Raw genomic sequence first — 23,642 nt, forward strand, 5'->3', positions numbered from 1 at the left:
CTGTGTGGCTTGTCTCTCCCACTGATTCTGAATGCCCTTCAAGCCTGAAATAACTTTTTCCTTTTTAACAGAAAGGTGAGTTTGAAGTCAAGTGGTCCTGATATGTGAATCCTAGCGATGTGACTTTGGTTAAGCCACCTGGTAATCTTCTGAGTGTTCCGCGTCTGTAAAACGGTTGGACGTTTGGCATAGGATTAAATATATGTGGAAAGTTCCTGCTCATGCTAAGTTTTCAAAAAACGAGTTCCATCTCCTTTTCCCATCCCTGCAACTTGCTAATAGCTAACAGCTCTTTGCACAAAGCAGGTTCTTCCTGAATGATGTTGGAGCAGTTTGGACCATCGTGTGCCAATTCAATCTGTAGAAGTCACTGGATGTCTCATCACCTAAGAGGCCTCAAAGTTGAGGATGAGAATTACCTTGTTCATCTTTATACTCCCACTGCACATGGTGCTTTGTACCCAGAGGGTGTAGGTTAGCCTGCTGGATCCAGAAATTTAACGCCGCTAAAGTTCATGAAATGGAATAGCTCACACACTTTGAATGATCCACAGAAGCCCTAACCTGCAAAGGTACCTGAGCTACTCCACCTCAGCCCCCTAGCCCAGGGTTCCCAAGCGAAAGTGCTCCTCAGCCCCCCTTACCCTAGTCCAGGCTGAAAAATCCAGTGAGGCAGTCTCCCAGGGAGAGCAGGAAGGAGGGGCTCCTCCCAGTAAGGGCAGCTGGAGAACTCCAAGCGAGGTTTTGAGGATGCAGTGGCCACCTCAGCCACTGAGGAGAGGACTACCCAGAGGAGAGGAAAGGCCTACAGGATAGCGAACACCACTAGCAGGACGCAGATGCTCAGCCCTCCCTTCCCCACGACTCACGCACCTGGATTGAGGAAGGAGGGCTGGACACGTATCAGTGTAGCGCAGGCCGCAGAGAGCACCAACAGAATGGCGCGTTCCTGCCCAGAACCCCAAAGAGCCACCACTCTGAAAACGGGGGACTGGCTGCCCCCCTGGCCAGAACGTGAGCCTGCCCGGCAAGGCTGCTCTCGTATTTGGGAAACTATTCTCGTTTTCTAGAAGAAAGCTCTGCCTATTACACTTAACATCCTCTGCTGAAGCCAGGATACATGCAAGGAAGCAAGAACCAGAGGCAGCTCAGCTGTTTTACTAAGTCAGTGGAAAAGTAACAGTAGAGATTTCAGGTGCAATAAGGGAGACGGGGCCGAGCGGGCCCCAGCATCTGAGGCCCCACCCCCATGCTAGACAGCTCCAGTCCAGTCCAGCGTCTGAAGCGTGGTCCACATGTGTGTGCGTATGAGCACATGACCTATCTGGATGCCCCAGAGCATCTACTAAGTGTGCTGCCTCCGTGGAGGGCACCGGATTCCATGCCCAGCAGCTGGGCCTGAGAAGAGGCTGAGGAGTCGGGCCCTAGAAGCGGCCGAGCACGGTGGCTAACAGAGCCATGCGGATGTACATGCCATTCTCCGCCTGCCGGAAGTAGGCTGCTCGGGGGTCCGAGTCCACCTCCACACTGCAAGAGAAGGAAGAGTTACCATGTGGCCCAAGACAGCCTGAACAGGACTGAGTGCACTCCCAGAGCCAGACCCCCGCCCCCAAGCACATCCTCAATTTTGATGCCATGTCACCTTATCTCATTGACTCGGGGCATTGGGTGCATCACCACCATCTTCTTCTTGGCCCGGGTCATGATGTGGGGAGTGAGGATGAACTGGCCAAAGCACTGCGAAGCAGAGAGGGGCCCCGTTAGCACCTCCGGGCAGGCGTGGCTATGAGCCCACGAGCCTGGGTTCCACCCCCCGGTCCTCGCACTCAGTTGTCGCCAGCAAGGGACCCAGCCTCCCTGCATGTCCAGCAGCTCCGGCCCTGGCTTCTCCTCAACCCCCGTGCTCACAGCTTCATACTCCTGGGTAGAGCCGAAGCGCTCCTTCTGGATGCGAGTCATGTAGAGCACGTCAGTGTCGGGCAGCGCCTCCTCAATGCTCTCAAATTCCTCCTGGAGGGTGAGGCCCGGCCAGGGTGAACGTGGTGCCGGCGCTGACTGCCCAACCCAGGTCCCCCACGGGCTCCCAGGGCCTGACCTGCTTGGTGCCGCGGGACGCCACGAAAGCCCGCACGTTGGGGGGCATGCGCAGGCTGGGAGGCGCCACGTAGCGCAGGCTGACGCGATACTGGGTGAGCAGGCAGGCCAGTGAATGCACCGTGCGTCCGTGCTTCAGGTCCCCAACCATTGTGATCTGGGGAGGAAGCCGGTCACCAAGAGGGCCCCCAGACTGAGCACACCCCCACCCCCATTTTAAAGCTCTCGGCCTCAGGACCAGAATGTAGGCCTCAGAATGCAGGCAACATGCCCTGAAATGCAGAAACCACCTCCCAACTGTCCCCCTCTCCAGACCAACACCAGGCAGGCCTCCAACCCCTGCCACCACCCTCACCGTCATGCCGTTGACCGTCCCAAGCTCCTCCCGGATGGTGAAGATGTCCAGCAAGGCCTGGGTGGGATGCTCTCCGACCCCATCCCCGGCATTGATCACTGGCCTCCGGCAGTGCTTGGCTGCCAGCTGTGAACATGGGGACAAGGAAGGAGAATCCTGTCTTCTGCGTCTCAGGGACCCCCACTCCCTGCCGCAGTCCCACTCCTCCTGCGTCCCCGCACCCATCTGGCCCGACTGAGACCGGCAGTCACAGGAAGTGTGGGCAGGAGGACCCTTGTGTCCCTGGGTCCAGCCACATCAGTCCTGCCCCGGCACACAGGCCGGCCTCACCTCCACTGCGCCGGGCTGGGGGTGCCGCAGCACCACGACGTCGGCGTAGCAGCTCATGGTCTGCACCGAGTCAGCCAGGGATTCACCCTTCTGGACGGAGGACGTGGCTTCTGAGAAGCTGAGCACGGCGCCCCCCAGCCGGGCCATGGCTGCTGCAAAGGAGCTGCTGGTCCGCGTGCTCACCTCGTAGAACATGGAGGCCATCACCTTCCCCTGGGGGAGGCGGGAGTCATGTGTGCACACACGTGTTCATCTTGGGGAGTGCGTGGGCTGATGCCTGACTCCCCAACTTACGCAAGAGGGGTGCTAGAACCCTTTCCCCCAAACCTTCCCATGACCTGTTGTAGCCTTGACATGTCCACCGTAGTGTCACTCTGAGCTAAAGGTCTGCCTCCAAAAAGCCATTGTTAAGAGTCTGAACGAGACATTCATTCTCTGGGAGAGAAGGAAATACCCTAGACTTCTCTCCCACGAATACATCAACACCAACCAAGTGACCAGATTAGCGGGCCTGTGTGCTGGTGCTCAGGGCCTCGCAAGTCAGCTGAATACTGACCAGAGGAGGGCAAACATGGGGGCGGCCTAGAGAAGCAGGACCTCCCAGAGTAGGGCTTACCTATGGAGGGTGTGGACTCATACGAGGGGACCTATGGCAGGGGAGGGAGACCTCTCTGACCACTGCACAGCCCTGCTGACACGGGCCTGGATCCCCAGCCCACAGCCCTGACCCTGACCTTGAGAATGTCGAGGCTCCGCTCCTTCTGCACCATCATGCGCAGCGTGTGTGCCACATTGAACAGGTGAGACATCTAAGAAAGATCCCAAGTCAGCTGGAAAGGCGGTGGCCCCCAGAGGTCCTAGCCCCAGCTCTCCAGATCCTCTAAGCTCTGGGTATCGCCCTCCTCCCTCCCCCAGGCACCTGATCCTTGGTGAACTGCTGGACAGACAGGATATGTTGGCCCACTAATGAGTGCAGCAGGGGTGAGGTCTGGGGGTGCAGCAGGCCAGGGGTCCCCAGGTTCTGGGGCGACGCCTGTCTAGGTACTGGTGGTGGAGGGTAGCAGGTGCCATCAAGGGTTCCCATGAGCTCTGCAGAGTGAGGGACGGGGCAGAAGAGGCTGGTCAGAGGGTTCCTCCTACCCAGGCCAGATCAGAGAGGTCCCCAAGGTGAGCGCGTGTTCTGGGGAGTCTCTCACCTGGCTCAGCTGCCTTCCGGGAGGTCTTCTCCTTTGGCTCCTCAGCTACACAGAGGGCAACAGGACAGATGTAAGCCCGTGGCTGAGGTGTGTGAAGAGCCCCCGCTTCCCCAGGACTCCGGATCACAGTGTCTGTGTTAAACCAACTCACACCACAGCAGCTAAAGCAGGTTAGGTGAGGGCAGGAGAGACTGGCAGCTCTGGGCACGGACACATGATTTCCCACAGGGGCTGTTGTGTGTGATCAGTGGTGCCCTCCCGGGACCCTCCCAGTTGGCAGAAGGATCCTAGGCAGGGGGAACGGCCAGGCTCACACCAACCAACAACCTGGATTTACCCCACGCTCTGCTGCCCCATGGGATCCCAGCTCCCAGGCGGAGGAACACAGCTGCCCACAACAAAAAAGGGCCTGTGAGAAGATGCCGTGGGATGCCTCCCTCATGCTGGGCGGGCTGATTTAGGCAAAGGGGGGCACAGCAGGTCAGAGGGCAGCAGGAAGGACAAGGTAAGTGGACAGAGGTGAGGTGCTGGGGGGTGCTGGGACAGTTCCTAGGCCACAAAGCCCCCAGCCTCAGCCCACCGGGGACACTGCGGCGGAGAGGAGCCCATCCCGACACGTCTCTAAGTCCAGGTGGCCCCACCCTCCACGTCATAGGACCTTCCTCTTACCTGGCAAACCTGGGTCAGAGGCTCGGTGGATTCGGGGCGGCAGGTGGAAGCGGCCATCGGGAAGCGCTGGGATGCCCCGGCGGGGCCTCTCCGGGGTCTGGAGAGACAACACTGGGTACTGACCTGACCCTCCTCAAATTCAATCCCTCAAGAAAAGCCAAACTGCTCCCTGTCTGCTAGGATTCTACCTCCATCATGTTCCCTCAGCCCCCACTCCCACTGCGCTGCCCTCAAGAGGCGCGGGCCCACTGGCCTCTCCGAGACGTCTCTCTGGTTGGGTTAATAATGGGTTTGTGTTTCCTGTGGGAAGACTCCTAAACTGAGAGTTAATTCTGTGTTTTGCAGTAGAGGGGGTAGGCAGGTGGTGAGGATTTTAAGTGTTAAGTGACGAACGTTCCACCGCCCCGAACCCCCAATGAAAATGTTTATGCTGTTAGCCTTGCCCCTGACTGTACCCCCCACCCCCACCCCCGCCCCAGCCCAAAGCAGCACGGATACCGTGGTTAGCTCACTGGCGGCCGGGGCCGAGGGCGTGAGCTGGGGAACAGCCCCCTGCGGCCACTTGCGTACATCCTGTCCATAGCCCGGCGGCACCAGCACCTGCGGACAGAAGGCAGGGGCGGGCAAGTGAGCCAGACCGGGGTCCTAAAGGGGTGGAAGCCAGCGAGAAGAAAAAAATGCCCTGGGGACCTGCACCCACCCGCACCCAGGACAGTTGAACGGGTAGTGGGACCACAGAGATGTGCTGGGGCGGGGAGGAGAATAGCACGAGCGGGTCACGACCGGTCCGGGCATGGGCCACACACATACCTGCCCATCAATATAGGCAACCTCTCCTCGCAGGACCACACGGCGGACGGTGCCTTTCACCTTCTGCCCTTCAAAGGGTGTCCAGTGGGCCTTGGAGAAGGGCATGTGGTTGGGGACGGTCCATTCGTGCTCCAGATCCACCTGCCAGAGTCACGGGTTATGCCGGGCACGGGCTGCAGCGTGGAACAGCTCCCAGGGCTGGAGCGCCCCTGCCCCCCGGGCCTCATCCCCACACCTCCACGTAGGTGTCCTCCTGCGGGGGCAGGTGGAAGATGCGCCGCGGGTTGTGGTGCAGCCGCTGCAGCAGGTCGTCCAGGCTGAGCCGGCCCTCGCTCACTGCCGTCAGCAGCAAGGGCAGCATGGTCTCCAGCCCCGGGAAGCCGGGGGGTGGCTGGGGCCCACACTTCTCCTCCACGGCGTGGGGGGCTGGGAGAAGAGAGCATGACCCCCGGGACCAATCGCCTCCACCCACGAGAGGTCACGCACGCCACCAGGATGGTGCCTCACTACCAGCCCCGATGCTAATTTTTTCTGGGAATCAGAAGGTAGGGAAACTGGGACTGCTGTCAACTTTGGGCGCCCACACCTTTCACCCACATTCTCTCATTTACAGTTTCCTCATTTGCTCATTCGTTCTTTCAGTAAATATTTATCAAGCACCTATGACAGACCAGGAACTGTATTAGAGGCTGGGATCCTACCCAGATCAAGGCCCAATCTTCATGGAGCCCAAGGTCCTTGCCCGTGAGGATGGGGCACGAGCCCGCCTGGGCAGAGGGGGTTCGGCCTGGGCCCTCTCACCATGGTCGGAGGCAAAGCAGTCGATGACGGCCATGTTCTCCCATAGGGCTTCCACGTCCTGCCGGGAGCCAAGCTCAGGCCGAACCTCCCCCTTCCCGGGCCCCAGGCGCTCCAGGTCATCGTGGCTCAGGAACAGATGGTGGGGCGCCACCTCACACGTCACCGGCAGCCCCCGTGCCTTTGCGGCTTTAATCAGCAGGATCTGGGGGAGAGCAGGGAGACCTCGAGGAGGCCTCCCTCCAGGCCCCACCCTGCAAAGTCCCCGCAGCCAACCTCCCCTCTCGGAAAGTCATGGGGCAGATGTGCTGGGTACGGGCTCCAGGCTCCCCTGCTCGTCCCCTGCCCCTCTCCTGCTCCCAAGGACTACCCTGATCACCTGGAGTTACTGGGAAAGCAACAGGGGCACCTCTGCTGGGCTCTCACCTCTTCCTTCCGCGCCACGTGACAGATGTGTACCGAGCGCTGGGTCAGCTGTGCCACCATGAGGACGGCGGCGACACTCTGCCGCTCTGCGTGGGCCACAATGGGGAGGTGGGACGGCCACGTCTCGAAGTGCTGGGGGCAGGAAGAACATTCTGGGACCGTGCAGAGCCCAAGCCCTCACGGAGCTCCTAACTCTCACTGCTGCCAGCCCACTGTGCGGGGCCCTCAGGCCAGGAGGTACTGGTTGGCTGCCTCCTCTCACCTGCCCACCCCTACCTCCATCCACTGGGCCACACTGTCCAGCCGCAGCTCAGAGAAGGTCTCGTTGAGGTAGAGCTTCAGCCCTGCAGCAGACCCAGCCACAGCACCCAGGGTCCCTGCGTTTTCCGACGAAGCTCCGAGGAATAAGGCATAGTCACAGCGGGCGCCGGCCTCTGCCAGCTGGAGAGGGTACATTTGAGATTAGGCCCCTCAGCACCGGTGCCAGCTTGGCACCCATGCGTGGCCTGGGCCCCTGGGGAGGGGCAGAGGGAGCAGGGTTCAGGGAGGTCGGGGAGGTTGGTGGGGGCATGTGGGTCACCAGGAAGCAGCAGAACAAGGGCTCACCTTCTGTGCCAGGGCCAGAGCAGGGGCATCGATGATGGGGGGCCGGGTATTAGGCATGGCACACACCATGGTGATGCCCCCGGCCAGGGCAGCCGCTGTGCCTGAGGCAAAGTCCTCCTTGTGTGTCCCCCCTGGTTCCCGCAGGTGCACGTGGACATCAATCAATCCTGGGAGAACACGGAGGCAGCAGATTAGAGGAAGATTCCGAGACACGAAGGGCATCAAGGAGGTGAACTGGGGTGGCAGGAAGATAAGCAGCGACTGATACGAGTGAGAGGTGGTGAGGTTCGTCAAGGGCATCGTGGATGGAGGAATAAAAGAGCTTAGAGTGAGGAAGATTCTGGGCCCTCCCCACTCTGTACACTCCAGGGCAGAGTGGGCCCCACGGCCATCCTTTGCTGCACCCAGGGTCCATGCCAGATTCTACCAGTGTCCAGAAGCCAGGTTCTCTCAAGAGATGCACTTACCAGGTAGCCGCACGAGCTTCTGGGAGGTCATGCAGTCAACATGCACCTTCAAAGGAGGGGCTGGCCCAATCTGTCCTAGGGCCTGCAAGGTGGAAACCACGGTCAGCTTTGACTTAAGGGCAGCCTGGGAGGTGCAGATAGGGATTGGGTTTTCCCATAAAGCAGGCTTCTGCCTCTCTATACCCACCTTCTCTCTCTGCAGCCACAAAGCTTGATTACTAGCATGGCTGTTTCATACTGAGGTTTCCCAGCCCCAGGGCACGCTCACTTCTCCCTCCTCCCCCACTGACACTGGCCGCCCCCTTCCCGGCACCCAGGTGTCAGTCACCTCCACAAACAGTTTGGTGCACTTGATATCGATGATGAGGGGCACGGAGAAGTCAGCGGCCAGGCGCCGGGTGCGGTAGCCCTTGGTGACGAAGGAAGAGAGACGCCGGCCCCCGGCCCCGCGCATGGACAGGTTAATCACTAGCTCGAAGTTTTTCTCAGCGAGCTGCTCCAGGATGCTTCGCTGTGGTGGACTCTCTCCATCCACTGCTTCTTCAAAGTGCCAGTCCACCGCCGTTACCTGTGGCCCAGAGACAAGGTCGGGGCCAACTTGAGCCTGGCAGGGGCCAGGAAGGCCAAGCTGAAGGGAGGAGAGGCGGCCCAGGAGCCCATGAGGAGGACGGAGACCAGGCTACCCCTCTTTGCTACAGGCAAAGCATTTTTCTTGACAAGAAAGGTATCTACACTATGGTTACCAAGGACTCTGTGGTATGAGCCCACACGTCACACAGAAAGATAAAATTCTGGAAGGAAACATGCCAAAATGTTAACAATGGTGGGGAGATCATGAGGGAATTCTTTTTTTCTCTTTGCTTCTCTGTATGTTCTACTGCTCTACATGGAATATATAACTTGTACAATGACAAGAGAAGCAGGGGAACAGGGAGAGAATTCCTGGGTGCTCTCACACCTTGGAGAGCAGGCAGCGTGGGGTAGGGCGGGAGCAGCCCATACCTTGACACCGTGCTCTGTATAGAAGTCAGCAGTGCCCAGGCTGGCGTAGAGGCTGTAGCCCAGGCTCTCCAGCAGTCGCACAGTTGGGAGCAGCTCACTTTTGTTCTGAACCGAGAAGGAGGATGAGGCTGTGTTTCCCCCGTCTTCCACTTCAAGGTCAGCCCTGGCCCAGGGAGCCAAGGCCATCTGTCCCCCCAGCTTCAGGCACCCCCCGGATTCTGTACCTTATAGCTGCCAATGGTCAGCAAGATGTTCTTCTTGGGGATCTTAAAGCCAGTGCTTAGCATGGCCTTGAGGTAGGCCTCACAGCGGCTCTCCCCAAAGCCAGCCACTTCCCCGGTACTGGTCATCTCCACACCCAGCACCACGTCAGCACCCGCCAGGCGGGAGAACGAGAACTGGGGCACCTGAGAGAGCAGGAGGTGAGTGAGGCCCAGGCGTGAGGGGCCCATATCCTGCACCAGTGGGGTGGCCTCAATCCCCTCTCTTGGCCTCCTCCAGGCAGCGGGGTGAGCCTTCCCTGTGCTGCTCCACGTGAACCCACCAATCATCAGCTGCTTCCCAAACACGCTCGGCTCCCCTCGGTCTCCACGAGGCTACTCCCTGGCCTTGGAACACTTCCTCAACAAGCTCGGCCAATCTCAAATGTCACATCCTGACCGTCCTCCAAGGCTCATGCCAAATGCCACTTCTTTTCTTGAGCCTTCTTGAGGGTCACCACCCTCTCTGGAAGTTGCACCTCCTTTAGCGTTTTGTTTTTATCTCTACTATGCAGGTTTATCACACACTGTTCTAGAAACAAGCTGTTTTTGGACCCGACTTCTCTTGCCTCCCATCACTAGAGGGGAAGCTCCTAAGGGACAAAGACCATCTTATTGCCCTGACGGCCCAGGAAGGCCTTGCCCACAGGAGGTGCTTGGTTTATACGTCGACTGACATACAGCTTGCGCAGGAGATGAACTCCCTCCGCTATTCGCCTCCCCGCTGACTGCTAACCTCGGGCTTCAATCCTCCTTACCTTTACTCCCACGACTCCAGAGCCAGTCATGAGCCCCACAGGCTCCACTTCTTCCCCCATGATGACCCGTGTGGCCAAGGCTACTAGGTCCACACCCAGTGTCTTGGAGACGAAGGGGAAGGAGCGAGAGACACGCACGTTGCATTCAATGACTTTCAGCTGGTCGTCCTGGGCAGAGAGGGATTGGTCGGGCCTTCCACAGATGGACTTGTGACACCACCCCAGTGACCTTGGCTCTTCCCCTCACTCATCATTCTGTGGGTCATCAACCCGGGACAGGGGGCAGGGTGACTGCTACAAACCCTGACAATACTGTGGGCTTGAGCTGTGACCCTGCCCCTCCAGCTTTCCTCCTCCAATGAGGGCTCCCTGGCACCAGGGCCAGCACAGAACAAGGAGGCACCACGGACCTCTGGTCCCTGCCTTTAGCCCCCTCTTACTACCTTGGCAATGAGCTGCAGATTGAAGGGTCCTGTGACCTGCAGCTCCTGGCCCACAGCGTGCACGATGGCTTTGATCCGCTCCAGGGTTTTGGCAGTGATGTCCTGCGGCGGGGTCACCAGCGTGGCATCACCTGAATGCACACCTGCGTTCTCCACGTGCTCGGAGATGGCGATGGCTGCCACCACACCATCACAGGCCACAGCGTCCACATCAATCTCCTAGTTGTGGGGGGTGGGGGGCGGGCGGCGTGCAGGGCAATGTGATGTAGAGCAAGGGCCATTTTCTTCTCCCACTTGCCCCCGCAGGAAGCTTCCCTTCCTTTAAGAGCCCTGGCACAACCCATCCTACCCAGCCCACTGTGCCTGCAGACTTCTGTAGGACCAGAGAGGGGAGTCGCCTCCGAGGCTGGGAGCCTGCCTGCCGAGACTTGTCTGCAGCCTCCCACCTTGGCCTCCTGGATGAACTTGGAGATGACCACGGGGTGCTCCTTGGAGACAGCTGCCGCACTGCTCAGGAAGCGCTCCAGGTCCCCATCGGTGTAAGCCACATTCATAGCAGCACCACTTAGCACATAGGAGGGGCGCACGACACAGGGGTACCCCACGGTCTGGCAGAACTGGCGAGCAGACTAAGGGCAAAGGGAGCTTAGCTGGGTTGCTCACACTCACCCGTGACATCATCCAGCCTCCAGCCCCCCACCAGGCCCCAGCCCACCTCTAGGTCACTAAGCTCCCTCCACTGAGGCTGGCTGATACCAATGGTGTCCAGGAGCCGGGAGAACTTAAAACGGTTCTCAGCTGAGTCGATGGCTTCAGGGGAGGTGCCCAGCACCCGGCACTGTTGCCGATGCAAAGCCATGGCCATGTTGTTGGGCAGCTGCCCGCCCATGGACAGGATCACGCCTTCAGGGTTCTCTAGCTCATAGATGTCCATCACCACCTACGGTGCAGGAGGAGAAACAGGTGTCGGTAGCAGACAGGGTCAGGGGTCTGAGCCTTCTTGCTCACTGCTCTTCATCCTTCACCCACTTCCCCTCAAACCCCACAAGTTCCAAACAGTCTTGGGTCCATCAGCCACTCCTACTTGACTGGCCTCCCAGGCTAACAGGCAGCCTTCATCCGTCTCACCTCAAAAGAGATCTCATCGAAGTAGAGTCGGTCACACATGTCATAGTCGGTGCTGACTGTTTCTGGGTTGTAGTTCACCATGATGGTTTTATACCCCATCTGCCACAGCGAGGGGAATGACATTCAGCAATTAGGTGGGAAGAAGAGCACCGAGAAAGTAAAGCCAAAGCAGTACTTCAGAGAGTACCGCCTCAGCTGTCTCTGAAATTGCTGTACAGGACGGCTGCCTTGGGAGGGAAGTAAGACCAGCAATGAAGGTATCGGAAAAGCAGATACAGAGTTCTGGAGAGGAACCACATGTGAGGCACAGGATGGCCTAAGGGGACCCCCCAACCCAAAGCTCTGTGATAGATGTAAGGTGCAGCAATGACTAGAAAGTGCCAGGATTGAGTGCGGATGGAAGGCAGCTGCCAAAGCTGATTAGAACAGCAGAAAAAACCATATGAAAGACTAGCTCTTGGACCTTTCGGAGCTGCTGGATGCAGCCCACAGCACACCAGTCAAACTCGACGCTGGAGCCGATACGGTAGACGCCAGAGCCCAGGACCAGGACATGAGGCGTTCGAAAGCTGAGGTCATGGGTGGTGCCCCAGTATGTCAGGTACAAGTAATTTGTCTGGGCTGGCCATTCAGCTGCAACTGTGTCAATCTGCTTCACCGCTGGGCAGATCCCCAGTTCCTGACGCAGCTTGCGAACAGCCAGCTCTGTGCTAAAGAAGAAGGGTCAGAAACATAGGCCCTGGGAGTGGGGTATGGACCAAGTAGAGGGCGGAGATCCCAGGCAGGGATCAGAGAGGAAAATTCCCAGGGACGAAGGTCAGAGGCCTCCAAAGCTCCCCACACCCTCCCCTCTGAGGGCCCCTCACTGGTACGAAGGTTCTCTGCCCCACACTTCTCAGCCCGAGGCCCTCCCCGCCATCCCTGACCTGAGAACTGCGAGGGCAATCTGCTTGTCTGAGAAGCCGAGGCGCTTGGCCTGCTGCAGCAGGTGTAGGGGCAAAGACTGTCCACGGTGTTGCTCCAGCAGCTGGGTGTGTGCTACGATCCGCTTCATTCGGTGCAAGAACCAGCGGTCGATGCGAGTAAGTTCATACAGGCGATCCACCGAGTAGCCAGCCCACAGGGCAGCTGCCACCACAAAGATGCGCTTGTCTGTTGGAGTCTCCAACTCCTAACGGGGAGAGGGCAGACAAGCTAAGCCTCCGTTTCCTCATCTGTAGAAACAAATCTAGTGATACGTCCTCATAATAATGAAAAATGAGAAATGAAATCACTGAATTCTCAGCAAAGTGAAAACACAGCAAAGGTCCACAAGTGACTGGTGCTAGTATTACTGGTAACAAGCTCAGGGGCTGGGGACAGAGAGAAGCAGGGTCTGTTCTGAGGGTACTGCCAGGGGAAGGGGAGCCGCTTACCATATCACTGACGGGCTTGACTGTGTGATCAAAGCCCACGCAGTTCTCATCCACCATGCGCAGAGCCTTCTGGAAGGCCTCCTCAAAAGAACGCCCAATGCCCATGACCTCACCTGGAGGGATACCATGTGAGGACTGAGGGCCAGAGGGCAGAGGCAGCTGGGGGCATGCTGCCCAGAATGTCTGTAGTTGTTTTTTTTTTTTTTTTGCCTCAGCTTGTGGCATGCAGGATCTTAGTTGCCCAACCAGGGATCGAACCCACACCCCCTGCAGTGGAAGCTTGGAGTCTTAACCCCTGGACGCTGGACGGCCAGGGAAATCCCCAGAATGTCTGCAGTTTACAGTCAAGTCCCACAGTGGTGGGATTTATGGTGTTTCATTGAGAATCTTACACTTGCACCTCTTCTTCCTACCATTTTCATGTTTTGTGTTTATTAGTGAAGTGAAACTAAAATGCCTAAAATGGGCATGTGGATACTGGAACATGTTGCAGTTTTACCACAGAGGCCCCATCCCTGATGGGTTATCCAGTTATTTGGTTTGCTTTATTCATATTGTGATGACACCATCTGGGATCTGGCTCATCCTTTAAAACTTTTAAAAAGTCTGGATAACAGGAAGATGATCCCATTACTCCATGAATCCATCCAGAGCTAATCACATTTACAACTATCACTTTAGAGTACTTCCTCCTGGACTTTTTTCAAATATGTTTTATACATGATCATAGTAGACATACAGCTTCTATCCTGCTTTTTCCCTCATGGTAAGCTTGTTCCCACATTCTATGTCACTTTATTACCAGCAGTTTAACTCCTATATGATTTACCATAATGTAACTGCTCACTTACTGTAAGACATTTAGCTTTGATGTGTTCATCATTCTAAGTGAGGCTGTGATGTTTTCCGTGCTTTAGGTTATCTCCTTAGGATACCTTTCCAGAAGTGCATGGGCAATAGGTAAGATAAATCTTCTGGCCCTTGATAAGTATTAGTGGCTTTATAGAAGTTTGCGCTTTACAATACAAAGTATAAATTTAACCAATCTTCTAAGAAGTGTGTATAATCATTTAAAACAAGTTTTGCTAATAAGCAAAAATAATTATCTCATTTTAACTAGATTTCTAACTACTAATAAGAGGGAACTTCCCCCACCCCCCAGCCCTGCTTATTGATTTCCTGTTCTATAAAGTTTTGTTCATGTCCTCTGACAATTTACCCTAGGGTCTTCAAATATTCCTTACCAAATGTATTTTTCTGTTTACAATCCTAATATTTGTTTCTTTAAAAAAATTTTAAAAACGCCAAGAGGGTACCAGTAATGTTAAGTAAGTGGATGAGTGATTTTGTTCAATTCCTTTGTAATGTGGTTATATTACAAAAGTTTTTATCTTGGGTAAAAGAGAAACCCAATGCACTCATACATGCAAGCCTAGAAAAATCCTGGAATCATATATATCCCCAAATTAATCGCTGTATGACAAGATTACAGGTGATTACTCTTCTTTGGTTAAACTATCTTTTCTAATTTCTCAATGATTCATGTATCTTACTCGTATAATAAAAGTTACAAAAAGTTACCATGGAAGATCACACTCCAAGAACACTCAAATAGATGTAAGATACTTAAAATTAAATGTCTCATCTAGGAATCAATTTTTGATTGTCCTATTTTCAATCCACTTCTTTTAGCCACAATTTATGGCTTCATTCCCACGTTTATTATAATTTTTACATAACAGAAATTCATCTCCAGAAGGAACATCTTGGCAGTCTTGTAAGATTTCTAAAAGTTCTGAAATCATATCTGAGCTTAGACTTACGTGTTTAAAGGCTACTATTGTCTTAATGGAAATTTGGAGCACAGTAAAATGCTATTATCCTTAGCTAGTGGCACTTTGGTACACGCACATGCTTGTTTTAATGGAAATGCTTTGCAGGACAAACTAAGGCAATTTAAAGGGTCAGTATAAGGAAGCATACTAACTCAATCCCAGCATGCTCTCCACTGCTTGGAGGCTGACCATCATGCCCATTTATTATTCATTACTAAGTGTCCCTGTTTTTATGAAAAGGTGTCTGATGTCCTGCTCTCATCTTAGACATTGTATTAAAAAACATTTCATTTAGTGACCATGGCAGGAAGTGCCCAGAGAAGGAGATACGCTCAGCATGGCTGCCACTGCGTTGACTTGGCCTTAGAGGTGTTCATAGGAAAACAGCAGTCATCGTTTCCCTGAAGCAATCAGTATTTAAACGAGCATGGAGAACAAACTGTCACTGGTAATAACAGCCTAGTGACGAGGCCATGGGCAAAATGCCATGAAATGCCGTGGGTGGAGTTTCATGGAACTGGTCTCACCCATGACAGGCAACGTAAACAGAGGAACATATGCAACTAGCAACGGATCTAGTTTTCAGTTCTTGGCTCCGCCCTTTACTCAGGCACACACTTTCCTTCTGTGGGCACCTACTTACTCGTTTGTAACATGAGAGAAATGAGATAGTCCGATGGCTATCACCCCATCCCAAGATTTTTGACATGCCATCTGGGGAGTGGAGGTAGCATGTGTATTCTGACAGATTTCCAGATGCCTTTGATCCCTGCCCCTGAGGAGGACTGCTATCTTAGTTGGAAATATCCCTATTAGTTCTGAGAAACCGTGTTCCCAAGAAGCTGCTCATATAGGAGCTGAAAGATCATGCCAGGGAACTGACTCTATGACATTCTAGATTCTTGGGACATGTGGGACCCCATGAGGTGATCTGGGGAGGGGTCTCTTGGGATGTGTCTCTCACCGACACTCTTCATGCAGCTCCCAATCTTTGTGCTGACGCGGAGGAACTTGCTGAGGTCCCAGCGAGGAATCTTCACCACACAATAATCCAGACTGGGTTCAAAGGCTGCTGTTCCCCCTGTCACCGAGTTCCTGGGAGCCATCAGGTGAGGGTGCCAGAAGGACAGAGCAGGAGATGTAAATGGTGAGCTTCCAGATAGTTCTCTCCATCCCACACATCCAGCCAATGTCCTTTCCATGTTCCCTGTCCCATAATGATTTTTTTAGCTCCCCACCGCCTTTCCTCCCTGATCTCTCCCCAACCCTTGTACCTGAGTTCAGGTAGAGAGATGCCCAAAGCCAGCTTGGCTGCCACATAGGCCAGTGGATAGCCTGTGGCCTTACTGGCCAGGGCGGAGCTGCGAGAGAGCCTGGCATTCACTTCAATGATGTAATACTGCAAAGACAGAGAACAGAGAAAGAGTTACCAGATAACTGGCCTAGAAGGTCTGCCTAGGAAAGGTCTCCGAAAGGCAGGAAAATAAAGCAGCATCCTCCAACCCAAGGCCCAAACCTACCGAAGATAATCCCAGCTTCTACTCCAGGGTCTGTAGGGTTAAAGGGCCTCTTGGCCTAGAGGCCCCAAAATTATGGAAGGCGGTCCAACAGCTACAGTGTCAGCTCCACGGCCTAGAGCCTCACCTGCTCAGACTCAGGATTCAAGGCATACTGCACGTTGCACTCCCCAACAATTCCAAGGTGCTGAGTCACCTTGATGGCCGTCTGCCGCAGCAGCTGGTACTCCCTGTCATTCAGCGTCTGGCTTGGAGCCACCACTATGGACTCCCCAGTGTGGATGCCCAGTGGATCTAGGTTCTCCATGTTACACACCTGTGAAGGGAGAGTCCCAGAGTGGTCACTGCCAAAGGGAGTCAGGAGAGGTAGGAGGCTGCATCCCAGGGTCCTGTTGCCTCTGGAGACGCACCCATCCTGGGTCTGAGGGACATCGAACTCTCAAAGATGTCAGCCGGACCCCCGGCTCTTACAAGAACTCATACTGCCTGACGCTACGCCCCTCCTCCGTCACTCACCGTGACACAGTTGCCATAGGTGTCTCTCACCACCTCATACTCAATCTCCTTCCATCCTTTCAGGGACTTGTCTACCAGCACTTGGCTGGTATGGGCAAAAGCTGGGGCCACGAGAGCAGAGAGCTCCTCTTTGTTAGAGGCAAAGCCAGAGCCCAGGCCCCCCAGGGCAAAGGCTGCACGCACCAGCACGGGGTACCCCAGTCTCTCGGCAGCTGCCTGGGCCTGCAATGAGCAGAGACAAACAAATGGGATCAAGCCTTGACCGCGTGCCGTGCAGAGGGCTCCTGGACCCGGAGAGAATACGGTGTCAAGGAAACGACACCCGTCTACCCCAACCGTGCCTCAAACCTGCTCAAGAGAGTTTGCTGCCTCACTGGGGGCCACGTGCTCTCCGATCTCGGCCATCCTGGAGGCGAAGGCGCGCCGATCCTCAGTCAGCTCAATGGTCTCCACAGGTGTGCCCAGGACCCGGACCCCATACCGAGCGAGCACCCCAGCCTTGGTCAGCTCCACACCACAGTTCAGAGCTGTTTGGCCCCCAAAAGTCAGTAACACGCCATCTGGGCGCTCATTACGTATCACCTGAGAGAGGAGAGAGGAATAATAGGCATTAAGACCCTGGGGTTAGGGAGTGGATCAAAGAATTTGGAAAAACCCAGAGTGACACAGGATCCCCCTGCCCACGTGGGTCCCCTCCTCAGCCTAGCCTCACCCGAGTCATACCTGGGTTACGTAGTGAGGTGTTATTGGGAGGAAATAGACCTTGTCAGCCAGCCCCTGGGAGGTCTGCACGGTGGCAATGTTGGGGTTGATCAGCAACGTCTGGATGTTTTCCTCCTTCAGGGCCTTGATCGCCTAGGGGGACAAAAAGGGCATATCGGCCTCGAATGCAGAAGCAAGATTTTCAGTCTTAGACCAGTTATTTCTCTTCCTCTTCTCCCCTCCCTGGACTCTCAGTCCCTAAAAACCCACTTCTGTTCCTCACCACCTCACCTTTCTGCACGGTCCCCAGATCTCCTGGGTCACTTCCTCCCTACAACTAATGTTCATGCCTCAGCCCTATCTGCTCCTGAGGGCCACACACCCAGAGGGTCAGGGACGCACGTGCTTTACCTGGGAGCCTGAGTAGTCAAACTCTCCGGCTTGGCCAATGGAGAGGCCCCCTGAGCCCAGAATCAGAACCTTTCGTGGTGGTGGAAGCCCAGAGCCTGGGGTGGGAATCCCAGGGAGACAGAGGCGCTCAGCCAGCCGCTCTCGAACTATGGAGGCAAAGAAAGTCACAGAATGTTAGAGCTGAATGAGACCCGAGAGGTCATCTAGATTAACCCCTCACTTTACAGAAGAATCAAGAACAAGTCATGCCTCTAACGAGTGGCAGAGGCAGGACCAGAAGCCAGGACTTGTGATTCTGGGTTCCTTTGAATAGAAGAAGCATAAATGAATCATCTTGGCCTGACTGCCTTCCCACCCCTCCCGCCTAACCTCCCAAACACCTATCAGTTTCCCGAGACAGGTCCATCTTATGCCTCTCCTGGAGCCCATTCTTAGATCCACAACCCAGTTCTACTCGAGTGCTTACCTGTCTGGCCCCCAGGGTTACTGGTGGTGGCTTCTTTCACAGTGTCCAGAAAAATATCAAAAAGAAGTTCCATATCTGAAGGGCCAGCCTGGTGCTCTGGGTGAAACTGGACACTGTTGAAGAGAGTGGATCACGAAAATTGCCATCATCATTGGCAGCCTTGGAGGTAGGTAGTGGGAAAGATGACGGGGGCCACTGCTGCGGTTTACTTTTTGATCTTCAAGTCCCAGTGGGCTTCAAAGCTGTACAGATCCAGTCATCATGCCAGAACCACCCAGGCTCACCTGAAGAAGGGCAGGCTCTCATGTACAATGCCTTCATTGGAGTGATCATTGGCGTTGGTGAAAAGAGGAAGCCAGCTTGCTGGCAGTGAGTCTGTTTCCACAGCAAACCCATGGTTCTGGGATGTTAGAAAGCAGCGCCCAGAGCCCACCAGCAAGCATGGCTGGTTATGGCCTCGGTTCCCATACCTGGAGATGGAAATGTACTGAGTCACAGGCCCCTTTCACCCTCCCTTCACTACTGTACCAAACCCAGCTCTTGCTGATCTCACAATTCTCACCAACCCCCACTCCTATTTCAACACTAATAAACACCAACTCTACTCCCATTCCCAAGACTCCCCACACCTCATGTCAGTGGTGTGGGCACTTCCTCTCCCCACAAGTCCCACCTCATCTTGTAAGTCTTGGCCCCAATGGCTAAGGCCAACAGCTGGTGTCCCAGGCAGATCCCAAAGACAGGTCGGGGGTTCGGTTCAGATAAGACACGGCTCAGTGTGGATACCACGCTGGGATAGGAGGCAGGGTCGCCAGGGCCATTACTCAGAAAGAGACCCTCATACTCTGGAGTGGGCAGAAAAGATGATGTCAAAACCCGTGGTCCAACTAGAGAGAAACACCACTAGAGCAAAAACCCTTATCGCCACCTTCTTCCCTGCAGCTCATTTTGACTTTCAGCAACTGGACCAAGGGCCAGATCTTCCACCCATGCTGTTTGTCTGTGACCTTGTACAGACCTAAGCTACTCACCCTGACTGTCTAATGCGTGGTCCCAAGGTACCACAGTGACCTCTGCCCCACGCTGGCACAAGCATCGGATCTGATTATACTTGAGGCCACAGTCCAAAGCAAGGATCCGAGGGGTACCCCCTGAATTGAATACCCGTGGAACCTGAGGAATAAAGGGCGACGGTTGACAGCTGTGATTAGTAGGTATAATATGCGCACACCAATCCCTACCTTGGAGGCCTCTTCTGGTTCTCCCTCAAGTGTTCACCCCCGAGTATGGGCAGACTATAACTACTGTGCTTAGTCTGGAATACTCTCCCACTCTACCTCTGTACCTTAATGGAGACCTCTGGCACCAGGGCACGGGCATTGGGGTCCAAGAAGGGCAGGGTTGAAGGCTCCGTCCCATCCTGGACCAGCTTTCCCAGCAGAGACCCTTGCTCTCGCAACTTCTTAGTCAGCTCCCGAGTGTCCACTCCTGCCCAAACAGCAGACTCTGAGAGATCACTCCCCCAACGCAGTCACGCATGACGTTAGACTTCCATTCCAGAGCCTGAGTCACACACAGCTGTTCTATGGGCATCAAAAATCCCGGGCTATCCTGCTGGAAGTACCCTACCATGAAGTACTCTTGCCCTCAAATATCACATCTGAATTGAACCACCACTCCAGATCTGTTTACAGAAAATAATACCAAGGGACAAAAGAACACGCTAAATGACAATACAGGAATGTAATCAATAAAATGCAGACTGTGGGGTACGCTAAAGGAAAATCAACTGTTTGTGTCAAATAGGTTACAAGGCCCATAGAGTAAAGATTATCAACCAAATGCAATGTACAGTCCTTGTGTAGACCCAGATTCAAATAAACAAACAGTTTTTAAAAAATCAGAAAATTGGAGAAATTTTAAACATTCCTTGTATATTTGATATTAAGGAATTACTGTTAATTTTTTAAAGGTTACGGTAATGTTACTGTGATCATGTTTTTACAAGGATTTTTTTTTCATAGCTATTGAACTATCTGTGGATGAAATGATATTATGTCTGAGATTTGCTTCAAAATAATCTGGGAGTTGTAGTAGTGGTGATGAAATAAGTTTAGCCCTGAGTTGATGAAGCTGGGGATTCATTATCCTATTCTCTCCTTTTGCAGGTTTGAAATTTTCCATCTGAGGGAGAGCTCAGTTCCTTCCCCCAGCTCCAGCCTCCAGTCTAAAGCTTTCGGATCAGGTACATTGTATCACAATCTTGGACTCAAGTCCCAAGAGCCCACAGAGTCCTTGATTCTTTCCATCTGGGTATCTGTGCTCCACTCAGACACCCCTGTGCTTGCACCATACCTTGTAGGCCAGGTATGCCATGCTGCTGCAGCCACTCGTGCAGGGTACGGCTGGCACTCCAGTGGCTGGGTGTGGGGCAGCACTCTCCTACCACCAGTCCTGCCACGTGGATCCCCGAGGATTCAAACCACTGTCGATGGGAGGAGGAGAGTGTGAGAAGCTCAGGGCCACACACCTCCCTGTAGGGCCATGGACCCTGTACTTCAGCCACACTGAATGACCTGTCATTCCTTTAACATGCCAAGCACCTCGTGCTTTTGCCTTTTATCAGCAATGCTGTCACCTGCATGAAACACTGAACACATGGGCCTGGGGTGCCTGATTAGTCATTGAAATGACATTTTCCTTTTCCCTTCCTTTTCTTCTATCCCCTTTTCCATGAAGTCACCCCCATTCTCACCCACTGCAGCTTCTGTCTCCTCCTTAGAGCTCACCTAAGTTCACTTTGTTTCTACTTGACTTGCTATTTCCATTGTATTACAAATGTGTCCAGATGTCTTCATCAGAGAACTATGAACTCAAGAGCAAGGTACCTGACACATGATAGTAGTCAGCGTTTACTGAGGGCCCACTTGGTGCCAGGCATTAGAATAGATGCTGGGGGAGGAGCATGAGCATAAAAAAAGACAAGGTCCTGTGTTCAGAATGTTAATTTGCTACCTAGGGAACCAGAAAATTAACAAAGTAAGGTAGATAATACAAGATCATAATCACAGGGTGTGATAAAAACAGTGTAGAATAGGCAAGGGCACAATACCTTACTAAATAAAAACAAAGGTTCAGGGTGCAATACTAGGCATTATACCACCACCACCCACCCCCACTTCGTAAGGGATTATCATTAAAAAAAAAGGTAATGTACGGCTTCCCTGGTGGCGCAGTGGTTAAGAATCTGCCTACCAATGCAGGGGACAAGGGTTCGATCCCTGGTCTGGGAAGATCCCTCATGCCGCAGAGCAACTAAGCCCGTGAGCCACAACTACAGAAGCCCGACGGCCTAGAGCCCGTGCTCCGCAACAAGAGAAGCCACCACAATGAGAAGCCTGTGCACCGCAATGAAGAGTAGCCCCCGCTTGCTGCAACTAGAGAAAGCCCGCATGCAACAACGAAGACCCAACACAGCCGAAAATAAATTTAAAAAAATAAATAAAAAAAAAAAGGTAATGTAAATTTGCTACTCAATGTAAATTTGCTACTCGATAGATAAGCTTATAATAACTAAGTAGAGAAACAGATTGTTTATCTGGGAGAAAGTGGCATATTTAAACTACATCTGCTTGGTGGTGGAAGGTTTGAAGAAAGATGAACGTAATCTGAAGGCTAGTTTGGCAGAACCCTCCATGGCTAGGTGTCTGCACATGGACAAGTGCATTTACAGCATATGTGCTACAAAAGCATCCGTGGTGGGCTGGTGGCTCCAGGAGGCCTTACTCACCTTGGTTCTGTCAGGGCCTCAATTTTGCAAGGGTATAAACTCAACTTTGACATCGTATCTAGAGTTGACAAAGTTGAAGACTTACGTCAATTAACCAAGATAGTGCATTATAAACTAGAATGCAGTGAATTTATACAGAATGCAGTGAATTTATGTGATGAGGGATGGTTCTTCCAGGAATACCAAGCATGTCTCTTTCCTAGAGTTTCCTTTTCTAAGTGTCAGGGTGATTGGGAAAGCATATTAAGAATTAAAGGCTCAGTAACCCTAGAATTAGGACAAAGTGAGTTTTGAGGAATCCTACGCTGGAGGCTATGGCTACTCTACAATTAACTTGTGTTGATTTTTTTTTTATTACTTGAACTCTCAGAGGGCAACTTAGTTTCCAAATTCCAGACGAGGAGGAATAGGAGAAACCTCACTGAGAAGGAAACTGAGTTTCGTATCTACATGTAAGAACTCTACTGAAAAGTGGTAAAGAATGAGGCAAGGTAAGGAAAGCAGGTTTAGAAGATGATAATCAACTTCATTGGTTTGGTAGGTGAACTGTGACCCGCCATCACTGAGAAGGGTGTAACCCTAGTGTCCAGTCTCTTTCCCATTAATTTATGCACTCTTAAAGCACTGCTCCCATCACATCACTCTGCTGCTAAAAAATTTTCACTGGTTCCTTACTAGAGCCCAGACTCTTCACCTTCGCCTCCAGCACTCGGTGCTTCTCAAGGTGTTACCTAACAAACCCTGCAGAGTGCCTGTCTTATCACTTTAGTGTGTACCTGCTTTCTCCAGAATGCCTAGCGGAATGTCAGTGCCTTCACTAACAGTTAACAATTACTGATTTGAAAAGGAATGTAGTGAAAGCACTGGATGTGGCTACCTTGCTGAGCCCGAACTCATCCACTTCATCTGGAGGGATGCCGTAGTTACCAATCAGAGGATATGTCAGCACTAAGATCTGTGCTTTGTAGGAAGGGTCAGTGAGGGCCTCGGGGTAGCCGACCATACCGGTTTGAAACACTGCAAGAAAGAGGCAGAGATGGGGCTTAGGCAGGGCACTCTTCGGAGCACTGCCCCGAGCGACGAGAATGCCCCAGAGGAGGCTGCCCTGACCGTCAGGGATAAAAGGGGTCGGGCTGGGGAATGGCGGGGGAGGGGGTGTGCAGGCGGGGAAATGGCGGGGTCTGGGCAGGGCAGGCTGGGCAGAGAGGGGCAGCAGAGAGTGGGATGAGGTCGGCAGCCAGCCCGGACTTGCTTACCCACTTCCCCGGCAGTCGACACAGCGGCCCCAAAGGGCTGGCCCCGCAGGACCGACCCGTCCTCCAACACCAGGGCCGCCATGGGAACGGAGCTCAGAGGCCGGGGTGATTACAGAGTAGCGGGAAACGCAGCAAGCCCCAGCGGATGCTAGAACCACGTGAGTACGGCGCGCCCGGAATCGGTCCACGTGGCTAGCCGCGCCGGTGTCTGGATCAAGGGCGGCGTGGACCGCGCAGGAGCCCAGGCACTCTGGGCGGCGGCAAACTGCGGCGGCGCGGGCAGCTGGCGGCGTGAGGGGCGGGGCCGGGAACGTGAGGGGCGGGGCCAGGGCAGCGACAGGGTTGGGTCACCTCCTCTACCCTGCGCGAAGCGATGGGATACCTGAGAAAAC

General features: G+C 53.9%; 1 protein-coding gene across 2 annotated transcripts; it reads right to left on the minus strand.

Annotated features, from left to right (window-relative positions):
• Positions 1-1,142: 1,142 nt before the first annotated feature.
• CAD (carbamoyl-phosphate synthetase 2, aspartate transcarbamylase, and dihydroorotase) lies at positions 1,143-23,538 on the minus strand. 2 transcript variants are annotated; one of them, XM_082357712.1, is made up of 45 exons: positions 23,251-23,538; positions 22,872-23,011; positions 20,560-20,689; positions 19,550-19,692; positions 19,236-19,377; positions 18,878-19,049; positions 18,489-18,674; positions 18,205-18,317; positions 17,739-17,884; positions 17,349-17,480; positions 16,974-17,207; positions 16,626-16,847; positions 16,237-16,425; positions 15,867-15,991; positions 15,557-15,687; positions 12,758-12,870; positions 12,269-12,513; positions 11,806-12,052; positions 11,343-11,441; positions 10,930-11,154; positions 10,661-10,843; positions 10,215-10,433; positions 9,772-9,939; positions 8,978-9,160; positions 8,754-8,858; positions 8,080-8,319; positions 7,752-7,833; positions 7,285-7,451; positions 6,955-7,119; positions 6,679-6,810; positions 6,256-6,457; positions 5,690-5,880; positions 5,455-5,595; positions 5,143-5,244; positions 4,645-4,741; positions 4,313-4,363; positions 3,976-4,020; positions 3,699-3,868; positions 3,514-3,588; positions 2,780-2,992; positions 2,450-2,575; positions 2,096-2,251; positions 1,909-2,010; positions 1,643-1,737; positions 1,143-1,527 (listed from the first exon to the last, which is right to left on the minus strand). In XM_082357712.1, the coding sequence occupies exons 1-45, from the start codon at positions 23,330-23,332 to the stop codon at positions 1,425-1,427; spliced, it is 6,729 nt and encodes a 2,242-aa protein (XP_082213838.1). In that variant the 5' UTR covers positions 23,333-23,538; the 3' UTR covers positions 1,143-1,424. The 2 variants fall into 2 exon arrangements, with proteins under 2 accessions (XP_082213838.1, XP_082213839.1); XM_082357713.1 differs by lacking the exon at positions 4,313-4,363.
• Positions 23,539-23,642: the final 104 nt, after the last annotated feature.

The sequence above is a fragment of the Balaenoptera borealis genome (genome assembly GCF_965194805.1).
Source record: "Balaenoptera borealis genome assembly, chromosome: 15".
Taxonomy (NCBI): domain Eukaryota; kingdom Metazoa; phylum Chordata; class Mammalia; order Artiodactyla; family Balaenopteridae; genus Balaenoptera; species Balaenoptera borealis.